General features: G+C 44.9%; 1 protein-coding gene across 1 annotated transcript; it reads left to right on the top strand.

Annotated features, from left to right (window-relative positions):
- Positions 1 to 11,119: 11,119 nt before the first annotated feature.
- LOC135809070 (uncharacterized) lies at positions 11,120 to 20,510 on the top strand. Its single transcript, XM_065322332.1, has 6 exons — positions 11,120 to 11,699; positions 16,133 to 16,493; positions 16,902 to 17,566; positions 18,115 to 18,191; positions 18,515 to 19,329; positions 19,611 to 20,510. The coding sequence occupies exons 2-6, from the start codon at positions 16,238 to 16,240 to the stop codon at positions 19,841 to 19,843; spliced, it is 2,046 nt and encodes a 681-aa protein (XP_065178404.1). The 5' UTR covers positions 11,120 to 11,699; positions 16,133 to 16,237; the 3' UTR covers positions 19,844 to 20,510.
- The last annotated feature ends 562 nt before the right edge of the window (positions 20,511 to 21,072 follow it).

Below are 21,072 nucleotides of genomic sequence, written 5' to 3'. Positions count from 1 at the left end.
ATAGTGTTTTTATCCCTGCAGGCAGACCCCGAAGACAATGCACTACGAATGCACTACGGGTGCATTGGAATCGGTAACTACACGAACACGAGTACGAGTGTCTTGCCACCAACACTATTATCTGAAGATTTTGTGGTGAAAAGACTGAGTTGACACGACCGATGTGTCTCCCTCTCAGTAATCGCCATAAAGAGCGGTTTAGGCAAGACGGGCCACCAGACCCTCATTGCTACTAGTGTCGTTCAGTAAGTAGACTGCGGTTGTGGGAACCGCCTTCCTGCATATACTCCTGGGGCAAACGAGTCCGGCACACGAGCTGTCAACAAGTGATTGAAGTAAGTAAGGAAGCTGTGTCAATTTTGCCTTTCCTTCTTCAAATACAAACATGACTTTACCTGCTAGAACGCCTGTCTGCTTTGTGCTGATGTCGGTCACTGTCATTCTTGTGTCACTTGTTATTCGCCTGCTACTTAGACCAGGCAAAGCTTGCACTCTTTAGTCCAGTTCTGAGGACATCTCCTAGCACATTAAATGCAGCCATATGGTCGATGATGGGTACCTATAATTACATTGTCACCTGATGAACACTATGTCACAACGCGAAGAGTGTGAACAGATGAGATGTGGATGAGTTGCTGGCCGATTGTTCAGGTAATTCCATTTTGATTGCTAATAGAGTTACCCAAGCAATTGAGTAGGTTAAGAAGGACCCACCAGTTGTTAGGTGAAGTGATCTCTGGGAGAAGAGGAGAAATTCGATTGTTCTCTGTTCGTACGTTGTTACCTCATGTTTCCCTTACCAGCTCATTGTGTACAGGAAGGGCTTGGAAAGAGTGCAGCTGCCTATTCTTCTCCATTCTGTGTTATGTGATGGACAGCACAACATCCCTTTTTGATCTTCTCGTGAACATCCAGTATTTCTGAGAATGGCAACTGAGGGGTATATCTTCACTCGGAGGTATATCGATAGGTCTTTCGACGCGGCCGAGCCCGAATCGAGTGATACTGCGTGTTGTGTTTCACATCATACCTGAGTGAAATCCAAAGCCTTGTGGGACACTTCCCTAGCGCTCCGCGCAAAAAGACCGTTGTTTGGTTACACAACTGACAGTGACAGGATCTAGGAGTGACTGGACACATGAAATTGATCCTGATGGCGCACCTGCGAAACTCCTTTCCATGTTACAAAGGAGAACTGCTGGCAGACACCGAGCTCATGGTAATTGAAGGCAGTTCATTCAAGCACACACACACACACACACACACACACACACACACACACATACACACACACACACACACACACACACACACACACACACACACACACACACACACGGAGGATCAAGGGCATGTTGATGCACCATGATCTCTGACAGCTTAAAACTGAAACCGTACACCAAAGTCGTGTTGGAAAAGCAGAAACACACACACTCTGTGTAACGACTGTGCGTGTATGATCCGATCCGGAGTGCTGCAGTGACTTTCTCGTACCATGCACCAGTTGCCCCATACGAAGAACTTTGAAGGGTTTGAAGCCAATGATGGGTTTGATGCTTTTCCGCTGAAACCTCTTTAGTCCCTCACTTTTCTGTCTTTGTAGTCGGCAGAATAGGTTGAAGTGCTTCACTCGACACTAATGAGAGCATCTCTGCGGAATTTCCGCATGAAACCCTATCCGCAAGTCTCTACGTGACGACTGCTCAATGTGCAGTGATACACTGGCATCCTAATCCTCACTTTCATAATCAATTTAGACTCCATCGCTGTAGTGTGTTGTTAATGTGTGCTGGCAGTCCTTCATGCTATGATTACAGCTATTGTGGATGGAGAATTCGATTAGCAGTGCCAGAATCCACAGGCCAATGTTCATATACAAAATTAATGATTATGTAGCTGTATCGTGACAGCAGCTCCTTCTACACTGTCACAACTTACTAATGTTTTGTATTAGTTTACCATCTGCAGCTGCAGGGTCCGCATACATGTACTGCGTGCACATTGTGCCCGAAGTGTGCGTGCACATTGTGCCCGAAGTCGCGTCATTGAGCCCACACAACCTACAGGGTGAGCCAGTGGATTTTCCTCTTTGAATCCAACGCAGCTCTACCTTGATCTTGAAACCGAACACAGACTGGCAGAGTGCGCGTAAGGGGAAATCTACAGGACTCTTCTACGGATAATTTGGTTATGACATTGTGACAAGACCTAGCTATGATTAATTTCGGATGAATGTATTTTCGCAAGACTTGGTCATGTACATGTAGACAGTGTGTGCAACACCACACTGTCCACTGATTGATAGACTTGCAACCATCACCACTCACAACATTGGTCTCTTTGCTACAATCATGCATAATCGAAAGAACGCTTTTCGAACGGAGTACACGTATCGCCCTAGAGAACAGGCACAGTTAGTTGGTGTGGGGACCATGATTACGAGCTGTACCAGGATTGCTGTTGGAAGAGGGAGGATTTTTTCAAGAGTGCTGCGATCCGCAGTCGGGGAACGTGTGGTCTGGCACAATGGGGACATGGACGTGGCAAACGAGATTTCGGCCTTTGGTCCTGGACTCTGCTTGGCTGCAGATCTGATCCCTCCCCCCCCCCCCTCTCCCACACTCACACCCCTCTCAGACCACTCTCCTTCTAATCAGTCTCCACGGGTTACTACTAGAACAGATAAATTGTCATTGCAGACGTACAGTCATGTTACTTTGTATACTAGTACATGACATTGTGTACTAGTACATATTCAAGTCATCAAGCGATAGCAGTACACATTTCTACATGTGTATAATTATACATGTACTTGAACATGTACATGTAAAATTGTCACTAGTTTGTGGGGGTTGATGCAAAGATATACTTGTAATCATGGAGAGAGCCCGAATTACATGTAGGTCATTTACCGGTACATGTACATGTACAATATTTAATACAAGAACAAGATCCGTTTGGACGCTTTCTGCACCTTCATTTCAGAATCAGCAGATGTGTTTTGGCCCCCAACACATTGAAATACAAAACGCTAGGAGCAAAAACCCACTCGCTCTATGACTGCGCATCGGTACGTTTCCTGTAATATGTGTATGCATATCAGATTTTGATTGTTGGAAGATGACTCCAAAGTTGTCGCAATCGAGCGGTCTGATTTAAATAAGCAGAATTAAATTTATTATCTGGTTCCTTTCCCTGTATTATTCATACATGTTTGGTATAAGGATAAAGAAGAGGAGCAGAACTTGACGAATTGCCCGCCATGAACTTTGTAAGGTTCTGCCAAGGTTACTGCTTTTCAAGTAGAATCTGCCAATTATTTGTTCGATCACTATCCACAGGCCTTGTGTGAGTCACATGAAAAGTATGAGCACACGTTCAGAAAGCTGAGCACTGCCTTGACCACTTGACAATCTAATTTTGGACGCATTTTTTGAGCAGATCACTCCAGGCTGTCACTACTGCAGCACACAACACTTCGCATTGATCATGTGCCTGGACAACAGCTTGATCACATACGCTTACATTGAACTATTTCAATTAGCAGTAAGTAACTGTTTCACTCTATCGCAGAGTCACAGTACATGTAGCCACACTGACTTCAGCACATGTACAGTCATGTACATCTACATGTAAATTGTACATGTACATTGTATGTGAAGACACACTATCACACTAGCATGCTATAACATACTACGTGACTGTGACAAACTGTATAACACAATCAAGTAGCGTGCTCCACTGTCCGAAGAGTGCTCAATACCCACGTCATATATAGGGCAGAGCCTTGTACACAGGAGAGAGAGAGAGAGAGAGAGAGAGAGAGAGAGAGAGAGAGAGAGAGAGAGAGAGAGATTGGAAGCTGTGAGTTTCACGTATGACTACGATCATCAGGCAAGCTGTATAACATGTAATAAGTGTACAGATCTGATTTAAAATTTCGTGTTAGGGACCTGCCAGGTTTCAGGTGCACATGTACATGTAAATGTAGGCGACCAGCGTTCCCTTCTCGCACAGTGCATACTCCAGTGTCTTTTAGCTGGAATTTAAATTTCGGTGCCCGGTTTCTCTACCGAAATCACCGGATTTAAAGTTACCGGTACACAAAAAAATAACGCGCTATACAGAATACTCATGGCATGTACATAACGTCAGTGTACTGTGATCACTTCTTACTTGGAGGTCGCGAAAGCTGAAACACGACCATGAAAGGCATGATGCCTGACCCCTTTGCTGTACGTCCACTATCAACGAATATACAAACACGCGTAGCTCAGCCCATATAACGTCCCAGCACTGAACGACCTCGTCGATTATCAGAGCAGACCGTTAAAGGCATGAAACAGGTCAACGACTTTAAGGGGTTGCTGTCATAATTTATTGCTCACTGCGTGCAAACAGGCCAGGGAATCACAAAGATAGTCATACAATACACATGTACATTTTATTTAATTACTGCTTTCTATCTGCATTCGCCACCTTTTCCTTGGGCAGATCTGCCCGTTTGGTTTGCGAATTAAAATAAACACATCAACAACATGCTCGAGCATACCTGAAACGACTTGTGAGTGATAGCTGAAGAGATCCTGCACGTTCCGAGAGTCGTAGAAATTTTTATTATAATGGACACTTCATCACTTCAGCATCATGGAAGAACGCTGATAGTCCCGCCTGTATTAGTAGAGCAGATACACTGCGTTTTGGTCAAGTGCTGAGCTGATAAGACTGCAGATGTGCAGTGAAACCGTTGTAGAGCCCATTGAACGAAGCTGCATGACTCCAATTTCCTAAAACTAACCAAACCGCTTCTAGAATAATGACCTCCTGCATTAGATACCAGTTCATAAGACGTTCATGAAACATTGCTGATGAATAAATTGCTGGTGATAATCCATCCCACGAATTTCACACTGTACATGTACATGTACAGTGTACATTGGCACCATTATTGTGAGTGTGAGAAACGTGAACAAGCCATATCCATTGCCAGGTATCAGCACATTCCTGCGAAACCGCACTGCTGAAGCAACACTGATTCACACCAAGACACCGACTGTGCATAGTTTAGCTCTTTTTTCGCTGCTCAGGATTGCATGAAAAATTATTATGGTCATTGTTCAAGCGTGGAAGCGATGATGGGATGAAAAGAGACCACACCATTTTTTTGAATATAATCCCGAACATTGAAATAGCCGACTTCGAATGTGACATCACAAATAATGTCGGGGATAACGGAGAGAAGTACTGTGAAGTAGTGTTAGTCATACATTTTTGTATATTCCACACGTACACGTAACTGTGACATGTACATGTACATTTGTACATCCGCTGGTCCAGGTTGCAAACGTTTCTGCCTGTTCTAAAGGGTGCTCTGAAACAAAATGTACCGGACAAGGGGTTGCGGTGCACACTTGCATGTGTCCGTCGACGATCGCTGCAAATTTTATGTACTACATATATTATACTCGGATGGAGAGCCAATGAGTATTTTCTAGTAAAGAAAAGGATCAAGGAACCACAAGTTACGCTATCAGTTGTAGACCGTCAGTACTGTCGGTCAGTATTGTGCAATGTTATCGCGTGAGCTTATTGTCAAGTACATGTACATGTACATGTAACTGGTGGCGTTAGTGGATATCATAGCGTAACTAATTGTAGTTCCTTGGTCCTCTTCTTTACTACAATTATACAAGTACTGTTATGAAAATAGGATATGGACATAATTGGACTGCATTGTAGCCTGTAGGTGGTATTCCCAGCTACCCCGGGAATGCTACCCCGGGAATGAGGATACATGACATGAAATCTGCAGTGCCACAGATGCATGGCATAACCGCACAGAACAGTGTTCAAATTGCATGTGTGCACGAAATGAGTTGGGTATCAAGTTCTAGTTGCTATGCTACATTCTGAACGATATTTGGATTGAGTGGAGACAGTGCGTGCGACAACCCAATAAGATTGCACTGCAGTCTCAAGAGATGTGATGGAGATTCGAGGGCAGCAGCCTGAGAAGATTGCCAGCTTGCTCCGAATAAAGAGTGTGAGCTTCCTCCAGGTACAACACAGTATCTCCCATGTCATGACCTCTACCCACGAGCTTTTATCGCAAAGAGCAGCTCAAAGTTATGCTCAACATGTTGCACGATCGCTAAGCAGGGGCACGTGAATTTTGAAGTTCAATTCTCAAGAATGTTCATGCGTGATGAATTATTGCAGAACTGACCTGAGGTATGATGAGCTGAGAGAACTGGCAAGGATGGCAACAACACTTGAAGAGCACTTTACGTTCTGATAATGTAGCAGACAATAGAACGTGAAGAAACAGTGCGCAATGCTGAGAAGTCCTCAAACAGCGTTTCCTGCCATGGTTGCGTCATTACACGTGTACACAGCATTATGCGACTAGCAACAATTCTCGTAACATGTGCGCAATGTTCAATGTGTGTAGCAAAATGCATGGCCGGCCTGGCAGTTTGCACTGGGTGCGGACACTGCCGCATGCAGCCATTACCAGGCTTATCAGTGGCTGTACATGTACATAGTGTTGTTGCTATTTCCCTGCCAGGTATCCTTGAGCGATAGTAGGGGCGGAGTCTGAACCTAAACTTATGTCGCGTGCCTTTGCTTACCTAGCACAAACATGTACATGTCACTGTGTGTGTGACTGCATGACGGCGGTCAATAGTAATTATTGGCTTGGTCTTACAATTACTGAATTAGGTAAGAACTGCTACATGTATATGCATACCGGTATGTTAGAAACAGACTCTGCACGCTAACATTATCAACGCAGCTGCAATGTACACGACAGTATTGGCATGCATGTACATGTACATGTTCATTGTACAATTATGTGCACATGTACCAAGATTCGTATCCGGGTGAAGTATTACTATGGAACCCAACGTCCGTCCACATAATGTACATGTAGTAGGTGGAGACCTGTTTGGCGGGATCTTGCTGCTAAATCAGATGATGTTCACAACACAAAGGTGATGATGCATTGGGGATTGACCGAAAATCAACACCTTGAAATTGCTGGAATTCAGACGGAATGACACTTGCATTTTTGTTGCCGCACTGAAAGTTAGAGTGTCTTTAGTCGAACCAAAGCAGAAGAAATCTTCTATCCGCTCCTTGACGAGTCAGGTCACTGCATGCATGACGATTTCAGAAACACGACACCTGTCTGGCACGTAGCAACCCAAAACATCACTGCAGGTAAGATGAGAGCGCACCTACAATTCATTGCGAGCGTCAATGCTTTTGAGAACAATCTCATTTGTTCACATGTTGGGATGAAATTGCTCTTTCTGCTCTTGTGCATGTACCGGTACATCGAATAGAGTCATGGCATTGTCAGCTGTGCGTGGTGTAGATCAGATAGACGTTCACAAACTGCTTCTGACAACAATGCTAGAATATTGCGTGTGTTATTTTCCTCTATCTAGTATAGTGCATGCTTCTAGTTCATATTACATGGCTTAAAGATTGTTTTTCCTCCCCGCCACCTGATCTGGGTCCAGAACACGGTTTAGGGATGAAACAAGCAAGTATAGCCTTTGACGCGGCGTGTCAAAAACCAAAACAACCAACAGATGTCAAGCACTTTGGTCCTGCGCCCACAACAGGTGCTTGGCCGGATCATTCTGTGTCGGCAGCAGATGAAAGTGACAGCGCAAGCGGATACCAACAGGCCGCAACGAGCGACGTTCAGTTTTACATCAAGGTAATTGAGTATAATGTTATAGATACTGCCAGGTGACGGAAAGAAAACCATCCGCAAACGAAACAGACGTCTGAAAGCATATCATTACGTTCTATTCCAATGCAAGTGAGACACTCTTTGTCAGCAGCACTGGCACTGAAACACCATGCCTGCCGTCCAAAATGTATTTCACCGCTGCAGTACTAGTCCTTGATTGCTTGTCTGCTAGCCACGGAGCACGAGCTGAAGGTGAAGTGGCTCCCCGAGGGCAAGTTTGCGGACGCAAGCCTCCCCAAGTTTCAAGTCATTGCACGTTAATGAGAACTATGGCGTTCGTGTTTACTTCTTCAGTCGATTAACATGTACATGTACAATGTACATAGAACTGCATTTGCAGCATTCTCTCATAAGCACTACAGGCTACAGGCTACAGTACAAAGGGAAACACAAAAATAGCCGACGTAAATCATCACCGAATCAGATTGAATGTACTCATTTTTGGCGGCTTTACATGAACAATAATTATTATTGTTCAAAGGGGCTCCTTTATACATTGTAGGTGGAAAGCAAACAAAGGTTTTCATACACAGGTGTCAATTAGGCCTTTCTATAATTATGGTCTAAATCCCTAGGGATGTCTCAGAACCAGAGGAAGAGGGATGGATGACATTTTGATGCATTTCAGTGATTCGTTCACACCATTTGCGACCCTGTACGAGAATTTACCTCTAGCGAATATGTATAGGAGACCAGAAAATGCCTCGAAGCGGTCATCCTATCTACTCTCCAAGACTCATTGTTAACCAGAAGCCTGTCAGGGTTTGGGGTTTGGACAGAGTTTCAGGCGGAAACAAAAACTGTTACAACGAAATTCAAAATGTATACATGTAAAGTCACATGTTGCATTCCAGACATCGATGCTTGGGCAGAGAACCATGGTGGAGAGAACCAGGGTGGTGAGGTAAGAGACGCCAAACACCTTGGACCACTTGAGGCAGAATGTTTGGGCACCAGGGTTTAGTTAGTTGCCGTTTCGCAGCCAGTGGGAGGTGCATGCACAAACATACCCTGTGTATCTACATGTACATCCCATGTGCATCCTACATGTACATGTATGTGCGTGTCGATGTGTGTATGTAATTGCGTGTGTGTGTCTGTGCGTGTGCACACGAACTCATGAATCACTTCCAGAACACCATAACCAGGTGTTGTTCGAACTTACATGTACAGGTACATGTACATGTAGTTCGCACCACACGAGGGAGCTTTAACTTAACCATGATCCCGAAGTTTCTAGAAATACTCAACATTACTTTGTGAGGAGTCTAAATCCCACAAACATGCATCCTGTTCTTTGGCGCACTACTAGGAAGAGCTACATGTATACTGCATTACTGGTGTCGAAATCGTGCAAGGATTCCGACCACGGTGACGGATGTTACAAGTACATTGCGAGACAGTCCTTAAACTCTCATCATGATAAAACTGTGTTATTGTGACACGAGAAAGTTCTGCTACTTTGTTACAATTGCCATCACCGCAGGACGCCAGGCGAGGAACAAAGCGGACACCAACGACATACTTTGAAAATGAGAAGAGGTGTAACAGTTTGCAACTGCTGAGCAAACACAGTATAGATTGTACTCACGACCTAATGACTACCACAGCCAAATATGGAATCGTCTTAAGCTGACTTTTAAAAAGGAGACATGGACTGTGGAGCCACTAAGTTAACAGTGGTAGCAACAGACTCACCACACTACAGTACTCATACGAGTCATAGAGTAAGTCTTTGCGCCTTGGAATGGCAGTTACTATCTGCGATATCACTACCTACCTGTCTGGGAAGATGTGTAAGCGCCGAACATCCGACCATCCAGGAACATCCAGGAACATCCTTGGACAACAAACAAATACATGACTGTATGTGTAGCTTCATGGGAAATTAATTCGCGAAAACTACATGTAGGTACAGGAGGCTGATTTGCTCAATCTGCGGACAGCATGCTGTTTCGTTCTTTGTGAACTCATCAGCGCAGCACAGAGAAAATGAGGCCGAACCTGATAGCAAAGAAAACTAAAATTTCCAAAGCCAGATTTGCGATACCTTTTCAAAGTTTCGCCAACTAATCGCTGCCAACATCACAAACCAGGCAGTAAATCGAGATGTCACCACAGTTCGTGATACATACTGCTGATACTGTTCATTACATGCACATGTACATGTATGCATGATACCATCGCTGATAATGATGGCTGTACATGCCACCAATAATATTGTACACATCAAGACATGTTTACGCCTGCATGCAGCCAGCTATTGGAAGCATTTGGGTTCTAGGCAATGTAGAGACAATCCCTCCAATAAGGTTTTCGTACTGACGAGGCCTCTCTTCCTTTCTTTTATACACTCAGTTTTGATAGTTGTGCTTTGTTGCCCAGTGCTAAGCAAACTGAACAGAACAACACCGAAGCCAGTCCATCCGGATATCACTCATTGGCTTTGTTGCCAAGTACCACACACACGCTACAGATACGATGTTGACAAGACAAGACTTAGTGTGTACTGCCGTTTGTGTGGAACATTTTCTTCGACGGGGAGGAGTGCTCCGGAGAGGTCCTGCTACTTCGTCTTAGCAACATTGACGGAACAACGCCAGTGGCGTTGTCACCCTCTTGATATATTTCTACCGCGAGATCTACTGGCAAAGATACACGCACATTGTTCGTGGTGTGTCAGTAAAGGAGATACATGTAACACTGGCAACAAGGATGTCACACTGACAGGATGGGTACATGCCATTCTGCATGAGAATTAGTATTCTAATGCAGTAGTGAGAGGAACGAGCTGCCACAAATCCGACAACCACTGAGAGAGGCAGTTTACAGGCGAATTCAAAAGACGTAGCGCAAGGCAAGAAACTGCGTTTCCAAGTATGTGTGTCAGCATTACAATCAAGGTTATGGAATTGACAGCGCGCGTCAGAAATCATCTTGTCCCATGGACTCGCCTTCGGGCTGACATGGTGAGAGATTGGCAAAAGAGAAGAAGAATGCTCGTGGTCATCTAGACGTTACAACAAGGCTAAAAGTACAAGTAAACATGCCGTTTGAACAACAGAGCCAGTGAGAGGAAAGAGAAGAGGGGGCTGTGTGCTACTTAATTAAGTTGCCTATTTCATTTACTCCCAATTACCACATGATCGTGCTTCGCTGCTTGTATGAATAGCAACACAGATTGTTCATCTTCAAATCCGGAAAGCGGCTTAACACTCGTGAAGGCCGTCCCCAATGAGCGGGAGAAGGACTGGCCCGCATGTACCCGTCATGGAGACTTGCTGCATACACACAAATCTTCTAGACCCTCTGTTTCAGGCAGTGCGTGAACGCAATAGCAGGGACTACAGAGCGCAGGAGTGTCGGAGTGATCATGCCTCATGGTCTCATGGCCCTGGAACAATGAAGACCCACTGACTGAGAATCGTGCAAGTGTCTGCAAAGTGACAAAGACTCTGACTACAAGTGGCATGCTGCATTACGGTCAGGACACTTGACTGGCTTGACCGGCCTAATGGGATGGCATGCAACGGTTACCATTTCCTCACCATGCAGATAGTATCCAGTGCTGGAAGAACTGAGCAACCGGGACGAACGTGATCAGATAAGGAGAAGAGAGCAGGAAGCCTATCTGGAAAGTGCCCTGTAGGAAATTCGAGTCGTCATAAGACCTTCTGCGTCCCCAGGGTCCCTTCAAATTCTATTTTGACCTGACGCAAGCAACAACAGCAGTCTGAGCTGGCTCATTGACCTAGGACCACACCGCAGAGCCACCAATTTGAAGGACGTCGTTCACCTCCTCGTGCTTCACTGTCTGTCCGAAGGCGCAGATGTGTCATCACCCTTGCATACTTTACTACCGGTCCGAAGACGAAGACGTGTAGAACATCATCTTTGCTGTATGTTGGCAAGAGCAGCTCTTCCCTGTTAGGTAAGTCTATTATACCCTGCCTAGTACCCTGTGTATAGCCTCCAGCAGACGCTGTGGTGTACCCTGTGGTGTACCCTGTAGTGGTTAACCAATAAGTTATCATCGTTATGGAATGGTTCTCGAACTAGTTAGTAAGTGGTGTTTTACAACTACACGGGGGCCTTTGGCAAACTATGTTTCCTACAGCAAGTGTGTGCGCATGTGTCTGTACATGTATGCCGGGTGGTAACCACTTGAGGCAGACACACATTGCTGACCTAATTGTCGCCATCAGGCATAGGCCTGGAAACTTACATGCAGTTTGAAGTATTATGCTTGGAAATGTTACTCATACTGGTGGTGTTTCTATCGGGTCGATCTTTCCCAGACATCATTGTTCCTGTACCTCAGTACTCCACATTTAATTAAAATTTTGCATACTGATGTCCAGCCAGTCAATTTTCTTCCAATCACTATGTTAATAGGCTGATCACCCTACTATTAACCAATCCACTTCTCGGGTGTCACTTCTGCTCAAAGGAAAGCTACGTAAAATTGCCATGCCATGTCCGTGAGTGTTGATTGGCCAAAATAACCTGTAGCTCACTGTCATGATAATTAGCCCTCTAACATCAGCACTGAGGACTGCCACGGTTAGGTGTTTCTAAGGGCTGAAAACTACTAGTAATGGCTTAGACCCCAATAACTCATGTGGACAGGAAATGGCCGTAGGATGACAGATGAAAAGCAAACAGATGGTTGTGAGTCATCACAGAGGCACAGTGTTGCATTTCGGAGGAGGCATTTCCCTGCCATGGAAACCGATGTGTTCAGAAAAGTCTCCACTTCAGCGCATGACCAGAGGATGGCTTTTGGAAAGGAGAAGCAGTGTTTTCTCAAAGTCACAGAAACCACAGTTCTACTCAATGGATACCCAGTTCCAGAAAGGGGACTTCATTCAGCTGTCACACAGATTCAAGTAAAGCAAGGATATTTCAGGTGCACCAAGATGTAGACAGCCCAAGCTTGGCCAAGGTCCTAAATTTTGCCTAGAGGAAGACGCCTCCCCCCCCCCCGTGCGCGCGCAAAGCCTATATGCTTTACCGTATGTGAGAGCCTTTTGTCACAACGTTTTCAAATGCTATGGGCTACTAGACACAATAATTAATTAGAGCTGCTCTCTCATAAAGACCTTTGTTACTAAACACTTCCCCGGGACTTTATGCACTGTACGTGAAGTACAAATCAGGTACTTGTGCACCAGACGAAGGGCATGTAAATACATGTAGGTGTGGGACCTAGGGCGGGTAGAGCTCGTACTTGTTTGTAGAACACATGACATGTACTTGGGTGCAGGATGCAGAATATGAAGGCCGTATCGCTACTACCACGTGTAGTAATGTCCTTGGTGAAGTTTTTTTGGCAACTTACATGTAGAAGCTGAAGACATCACATGGTTAGAATGACTTTCGGAGAATTAGCTGAACTCTTTTTCGCGATGCTTCTCACACCCTCTTACTGACAGGGGAGTTGTTGGCCTTTATCAATGCTGGTTTGGGAGCTTGCACGTCATTGTGACCCTGATGAAGGCAATTTGCCGAAACGTTGAAATGTTGTGAAATGAGTTGAACTATTGCAGTGTTAATGGAAGAGAGCGTGTGGACTCTACTACTTAACTGTTTATGAAACTGGAGGAAGCCTCCCCACTTTTACTTTCAGTGAATTAGTAGCATAATCATTGTCAGTCAATGATGTAATACCTGGAATACACTCCCAGGCTATATTTTTGAATGAAGAATATAGTCGTGAATATTTTTGAGGTTCAACATAGTCGTGAAAAACTCTGAGGTTCTTCTTTGATGGACTCGGATGGAGAGCCAAGGATAAAGTTATAGAAAATAAAAAGGACACCGTCGGGCAGTGTTGTGCAATGTTATCGCATGAGCTGATTGTTCAGTAACTGGTGGTGATAGTGGACATTACAGCGTAACCTGTAGTTCCTGGGTCCTTTGTTATTTTCTATAGTTCTTCTTTTACCTATTGATAGACTAAAGATTCTCCTGTGGGAAGGGTACAGGAAACCCAGGGCAGGGACTGACTGACATTCCAACTGGATATTGACGGGTTTGCTGTGAGATCCGTGAAATATGGGGTGCCAGCTTAGCAGCAGTATCCAATGTTGGCAGTCTGGCTGTGCAGCAGTTAGTGATGACTGGGAGGAGACAATCAACCTTGGGTCACTATAGCAACAAGATACTGGCAGAATATGAAAGCACATTACCCAGTGGTTACTGTATGTGCTCCTGGTACAATTTATATATTACTTTTGCTCGTAAAAGAGGCTGTAGAAGTACAATGCATGGTAAGGAAATGATGTACCTTTGTCTTCAGCTGCACTACACAGACCTGTGATATGCAGCGCTACACAGACCTGTGATATGCTGCACTACACAGACCTGTGATATGCAGGTACTAAAGAGATACTTGTACATGTATGAGACCTTGGCAAAAGGCAGACTTCTCACTTCTCTTGGCGCATAGTCTGTTGATCATCGGAAGTATCCCGGAGTGAAAATCTTACATGAGTGCCTATGGAATCTTGCTCTCATCACAGAGTAGATTGTCCACTGAGTAGATGATGTTATACTGAGCGGAATTGATGCATAGCATTACCACCGTGATGGTATATGGGTGGTGTTGCAGGCTTGATATGTAAAGTTAACATCAATCGGTTGATAAGGAGAAGTATAGCAATGCGTATTGCAGTTTTGGACCATGGTGGGTAGTTTGGATACATGTGCGTCATCCCTGAGCTTTTTCAGTGCTGGGTATCCCGTGTACACACGTACAATGGATATTGCACGGTGAAGGTAAGGTCGTTGATTGGAATGCCATGGCAAATGGAAATCAGTGCTGAATGCCACTTCTCACCTGTAGGGATGAATAGTGATGCCGTTACTGGTACTTGTGACGACACTAGGCCAGGGTTCTAGGGTACTCTTGTCCATGTACTAGTAGTAAGGGATGTGTAGTAGTAAGGGATGTGCATGTACATGTATGTGCATGTTCACAGCAGAGGCTCAGCAGCAGGATCAGGCCAGTGTAGTGAAATAGCAGTGAAGTGAAATAGCAGTGCAAGACCACTTCGGCGTAGCGTGTCCAGTGTCCACATACTTTCCTGAAATGGAACAGCTGGATAGTGCAAGGTTCCACATGATTCTGCCATGATCCGTATTCAAGTGCATTGTTTTGAGTGGCATTCAAGTGATTTGCAGGTGTGCACGAAGAGACTTCAGAACACTTGACTTTTGTTACTTGCCACTCGACTTCTCCACAGACAATGAAAACCTAACACCACATTGTTATAGAAATCATGTCGTCACACTATAACTGTTGGTACATTATAATAACCCGATTCCTTCCAGCAACTGCATTACATGCAATTGGTTTTCTTCACAACACTCTCCAGGTATGATAACCTGTAAATTGGAGTGAGTACCTGTACATGTACATGTACTGTTGAAAAGAAACGTCTCTGCACCCTCCTTGTCAAAGGACAAAATACTGGTCAACCAATTACCACCCATGAACACCAGATATCATCAAGGTAGACCAAAGACCCAACAGTATTATAGCTTGAAATCATGTCAAATTCTTAATTCACAAAAGGTAGCATCTCTGAACGTGTTTGCAACGAGTTACCATGCGTAGCACCGGCATGTGCCCATACAAATTGCAGTGTACTGCATCTACTAGTCCATTATCTCACTACACTGTACTGTACTGTACTGTACTGTACTGTACTGTACTGTACTGGCACTCCACTATCTACATGTATGCTGTGCATGTTCAATGTATTCTTGGATGGTACGAATGACCTGACCAATCATGATCACGCCATGCAGCTGACACCTTGTAATGAGGCCGGAGATCGGACTGTTTGTTCATCATTATTCATCAACTAGAACCTTTTAAAATCGAACCAACCAGCCGTGCACTGAAGCAAGGGTTGCATTATGTAAAGGGCCGCAGTGTAGATCGTGTCACTATGTCAACATGCAAGTGTGCTAAATTAGCTTTTAAGCCGGTCAAAGACTAAGCCCTAAGAGGTAGGAAGCTGATATCTTCACACCTGGCTTGGTCCAGGAATTATACAATGACAGCAATCACACCGAAAACAATTTCAAATCTACTTTCCATTGAGTCTGGCGGAGAGAATACTCACCTATTGGGTGGACATCAAACACTGAGGAGCTACTTAACATTGTGCCAAACCAGTCGGGTCTTTACTGGCACCGCCCGCCCGCCGCCTTTGTTTAACGATATGAAAATGAGGCCAGTTGTCTCATAAACCTGTTACAGAACCATATTTCTGCTATTCTGTTTTTGAATTCACGGATACGATTATGGTTTTCTCGTACTCTTTTGTCGTGCCATGCAATTTCCTCCCACAGCAACAAGGGCAGCAGCAGAAGCAACAACAGGATCATCAACAGCAGCAACAACAACAGCAGCAACAACAACAGGATCATCAAGAGGTGGTTTGTCCGAGCAGGTCTATGACTGATTCAAGTGGTTCAGGGATCATAGTGCACACTGCTGACCAGTACCATACTCAGCAAGCTGCCGCTACATACTACCAGAGTTGCGTTGCACCCTCTCTCAGTATGCCACCAATGACGTACGAAGGTGGAGCACATCCTCACCTGGTACCCCCACCAGGGCAAGTGCCCATACAAGCCTACCATACCTACTGCCCTACTTTTCACCCCAGGGAACCCGACATGCCAGTGCTTGACGCTAACCAGCATAAACGTAAGCTACAATGTACTAGATGATTGTGTGTGGTCATGATCGTAATTAAGAAATTACAACTTGCACTCGCCTATTCCTGGTCTGGTTGCAGTGCATCAGACTACATAGCTGAGGTAGTAATACTCTTGATAGGGAATAAGGTATAGGCTACTGTGCACACAACACAAAAACATTCTAGATATGTATTCTCAACACGTTCTCAATGCACAAATGTGCAGAGCAGTATACACACACACAATAGTCGAAAGGCTGTGTATCTGTAACATTTATCGCTACACAGCCTTTCACCTCTGCTGTGTGTGTGTATTCTCAACACGTTGTTCTATATACGCACCAGATCTATACAGTTGCTGTGCGTGCCTGCAAGCTATTCGCTTCTCTGTGTCACTTTTGATTGGACATGTGCAGAGGACTATACAACAGTCCTGCCCGCAATGCATCTGATGACGCCTGTTACGACATTCGTATCACCAGCCACGGGCCTAGCCACGCCACAGCACCACACGGCCATACCCATTGCATCCAGTCACCATGGTAATGGAATGTCGGACATCAGGAACGACATGCAGAGACCAACCAATCTGCCCATGGACATGCCGGCATGTGCATCCAGTAGCCCCGTTGCAAGATCTGCAACTTACATCAGCCAAGTTACTCCAACACCTATGAGTTCTCACACAATGCCTTCGCCTTTCAGTGGAACAGCAGCAAGCAAGCCAGCCAGAGCTGACTTTCATAAGTCGATAAATGATATGAACTTCCCCACGCCTGGTTCCTGTGACTCGCACAAGACACCAGGAGCTCAAATGAAAGGCCATCAACAAAGTATGCCGACTAGCCGTGCTGCGGCTGCGGCATCTGTGAGCAGCAGCACAACACGCAGCCACCGTTCGCCATCCACAAGTCAAAGCTCATCTGCCGCCCGCATGAACAGGAAATCCTCTCCGACTAGCCGACACAGCAAGCAATCTCCATCTGCTAAACGTCCCAGTGCATGCACAGCACAGCCAAGCCGCTGTTTGCCGAAACAAGCAAAGGTCATCCTAAGAGAGTGGCTGGAAAGCAACTTGGAAGTGAGTAAACTGATTTCTTACCTCTTAGTTTTCTATGCTATAGAAATGGAGAGATTCCAGTCCAGAATGTAAATGTGCTGGGAGAAAATAATATTTATGATTACTGTGCACGTTTGTTATTTCTGTTAGCAATGGTTCATAAGAATCTGAGTACAATCTATACCCTCATAACTCTTCTATCTGGACCACAAAGTTAAGGGCACCTTGGCCTACCAGGCAGTCTGTGGGTGAGCTGTGGAAGAAATTTTACTATTCTGTTGCAAATGTTGTGGACATAGTGAGGTCATGTGCCAGACCTCTGATCCTTCCCCATTGAAACATATGTAAAATTAATATTATAGTTAGGGACATTTCACAGGGTAGTGCCCAGAGCCGGACCACCCGGGTAAGAGAGATGTGAGTGTAATGTCGGGACTGTAGCATTCCTTTCAAAGATGACACGACTCTTTACGAGTGTATACAATCGTCATGTAGTTATGTTCTGTAGAGTACCGTCAGTCAGGATAACACACCTCTCCATGTAAACATGTGCCAATGTTTTTCTGCAGTATCCTTATCCAAGTGACTCGGAGAAACAGAAACTTGCCAATCTTGCCTCTATTACTGCTCTTCAAGTTAGTTACTGGTAAGTACATACACTGGTGTTGTGTTACATAGAGCGGCTTGTGATCGGTCTTTATCATAAACCAAGCTGCATAGTTTGCAATCCCCTGTAGTTTGCAATCCCCGGTAGTTTGCAATCCCCTGTAGTTTGCAATCCCCTGTAGAAATTGATTATCAGCTTTATGTAGTATTCTGCTCCTCAAAACTAAATATTGTTAATTGAGATTGGGAATGAAATGTTTTGAAAGTTTTAAAGGTTAATGTTATTACAGAATCAGCTACCCGTGTGTGTAGATATGTGATGTGTGTCTGTGTGTATATGCCTATTGTTATGTTGTTGTGCAGGTTTGTCAATGCAAGGCGTAGACTGTTACCTAGACTACTGGATGACGCCAATCACCAAAGGGCCGCACGAAATGAGCCACCAATTCAGATTCATCCGTGTGCTAGGTTCTCTGAGTCATTCCGTCCGCCGCACATGAAGTGCGACCTTCCTAGCCCAACTAACTCGGTTCGAAAGCCAAAGGACATGGCACAGTTGAGGTCTCCAGCCACTGGACTTCACCCACCCAAAGACATAGCTGTCTTCTCGCCACCATTACATGCATACGAAGCAGCTCCACATCTGATTCTCAGTCACCCGCAAATAGTTACTCAACAACAGCAGCAGCCACAGCAGCCACAGCAGCCACAGCAACAGCTACATGATGGTAGTGACTCGTCCAGTGACTCATCGTCCTACACATGGCCAAGGCAATCAAGGAGCAGCATAGTCCAGGCCACTCCAGGTTTGTATCCAGCTGCTGGAGTCACAGCACATCAACCCATTGTCAATGTGGCCATGGCATCCACTGTTCTCTCACCTTCAGTGGCTGGCAGGTTGCCCGGCACCAGTGCATCATCGCTAGCAGCAGGTGTCAGTAAAGACCAGTATGGATTAGCAACAGTAGTCACTTCATCACCCAGTCCCAGGGAGTATATGCAGAAGATGCCGCCGCCAACTTTCGCCTTCTCCCAGTGCGATAAGCCAGCAGGTCAACAGTTGGATAGTTCCTGTTCCAGCATCCAATCACCTCCATTCTTGCAGCAGCAGCAGCAGCAGCAACCTCAGCAGTATTGCCAGCACCCAACTACTATTCAATCCACAATCCCAGAACAAGGTGAGATCTGTTCACATTGCATCCACAGTTACCAAAGCGTGTGTTGTCGTGAAGGAGATTCACACATAAAATTTAACTGTATACTTTATTACAAAGTCTGAATGACGACAAAACGCAAAATTTATATTCGTTTATGGGCAAGGTGAATATGCGATGATCCACGCTAGTCTTTCAAAGGCGTATAGTACATGTTCATGTACAGAGAGACCACACCACTCCATGACGTTTCTCTTCATTAGGATGCTAAGTGCAGGACTTTTCTTTGCCTGCGTGTACTGTAGGTAGCAAAGAGGAAACGGCAGGTATGAACGGACTCTCACCGCCAATCACACCGTCTGTGACATCACCAGAGAGTGTGGCTGCAGTCCCGCCGCAGCCTCAGTTCCTGTTCCCCTCCACTATGTCTATGGTACAAGCTGGAACATCTACACTCCCGTCACTTTACACAAGTCATCTTAGAAGCCCACCAATGCTTCAGCAGGGACAAACTATCGGCTCTTACACGAGTTGCTGAATTTTGTACACCCATTGTGCATTGTACACCCATTGTGCATTTCAACTGCAGTACAATCATAATATGATAAGTGTTGAGTTGCTCTGTGATCATGTCCTTTCCTACCATGACCACTGCAGTTGTCACGGCTATCTTAGTTGTTATAATTCTCTGACTCTGTACAAATGCCACCTTTTAGATTCTTCCTCCAAAACCAATTCATTTCCGAATTAGTTTCGGGCATTTTGCGCACGCAGCAATCTAGTAGGCATTGAGAAAGGCCTCCGACTCAATAGCGTACATGTACTTCAAATTGCGTAGCATACCTTGAACATTGAGATTTGGCCCATGCATACAGATAACAGGACTGATGCACATACTCATTGTCATTGATACAAAAATGCATTGCACAGATTAGAACATCAATTTAAATTCACAACGGTGTTCGTCAAACACCTTGGTTTTAAACATTGGAGGGTGGAATACTTCTCCTGTATTTCCTAACGGGAATTATTTTATTCTTCTCCTCTCTTTGAGTACCTCTGGTTTTGACAGCTCCGCAATACACTGTTCTGTTATTTTTGTCATTTTCGTCATGGATTTAGTAATAATAACGCCTGCTGCTTCTTGATAAAAGGCCATTTTCTGCTGTATTGCGTTTTTTCAAAAAGAACTCGCCAGGGGAAAATGGATTCCTGGCTGAGAATGCCCAAGGGAACAGAAAAGATCGGCGAAGGGAAGACAGTTGGAATCATTTCAGGGAAGAGACTGAGTGTGCTATTAGCTAGGGGTGAAAGGGGCTCAATTGTAGCGGTCCCAGAGGTGATCCTATAGTTCCGAAGAAATCGGCAGGCTAAGTTATAGTTGCAGACGAGTTATAACGCTGTCACACCTTGCCTGGTTTGTACGATCCAGTGCATAATCATGATAATGGAAAGTTATAAAAAAACTGAAGTGATATTGGAAGAAATTTGAGGCGTGTTTAAATTTGTCAATAGAGAGTTTACGTTCTTTCACTTTCGAATGTGAGAAAAAAGTGCCTTGAATCGCTTTTTTCACCGCGAGTTGGCCCTCTGTCGCATTGAAATCTCACTTTGCAACGTAAGGAGCGCCATTTTGGCCGTGAGATCTCACGTTCGAAATTGAAAAACGTGAAGCGTAACTCTCTAGTGTCGCCTTCATCCAAAACGGTATATGGGAGCAGCAGGACGATCCGAACTAAACAGTTATCACTCCCCCCTCACGTGACC

The sequence above is a fragment of the Sycon ciliatum genome, chromosome 2 (assembly GCF_964019385.1).
Source record: "Sycon ciliatum chromosome 2, ocSycCili1.1, whole genome shotgun sequence".
Taxonomy (NCBI): domain Eukaryota; kingdom Metazoa; phylum Porifera; class Calcarea; order Leucosolenida; family Sycettidae; genus Sycon; species Sycon ciliatum.
Note: the sequence above shows the minus strand (reverse complement) of the source record. Positions and strands in the feature narration are given on the sequence as shown.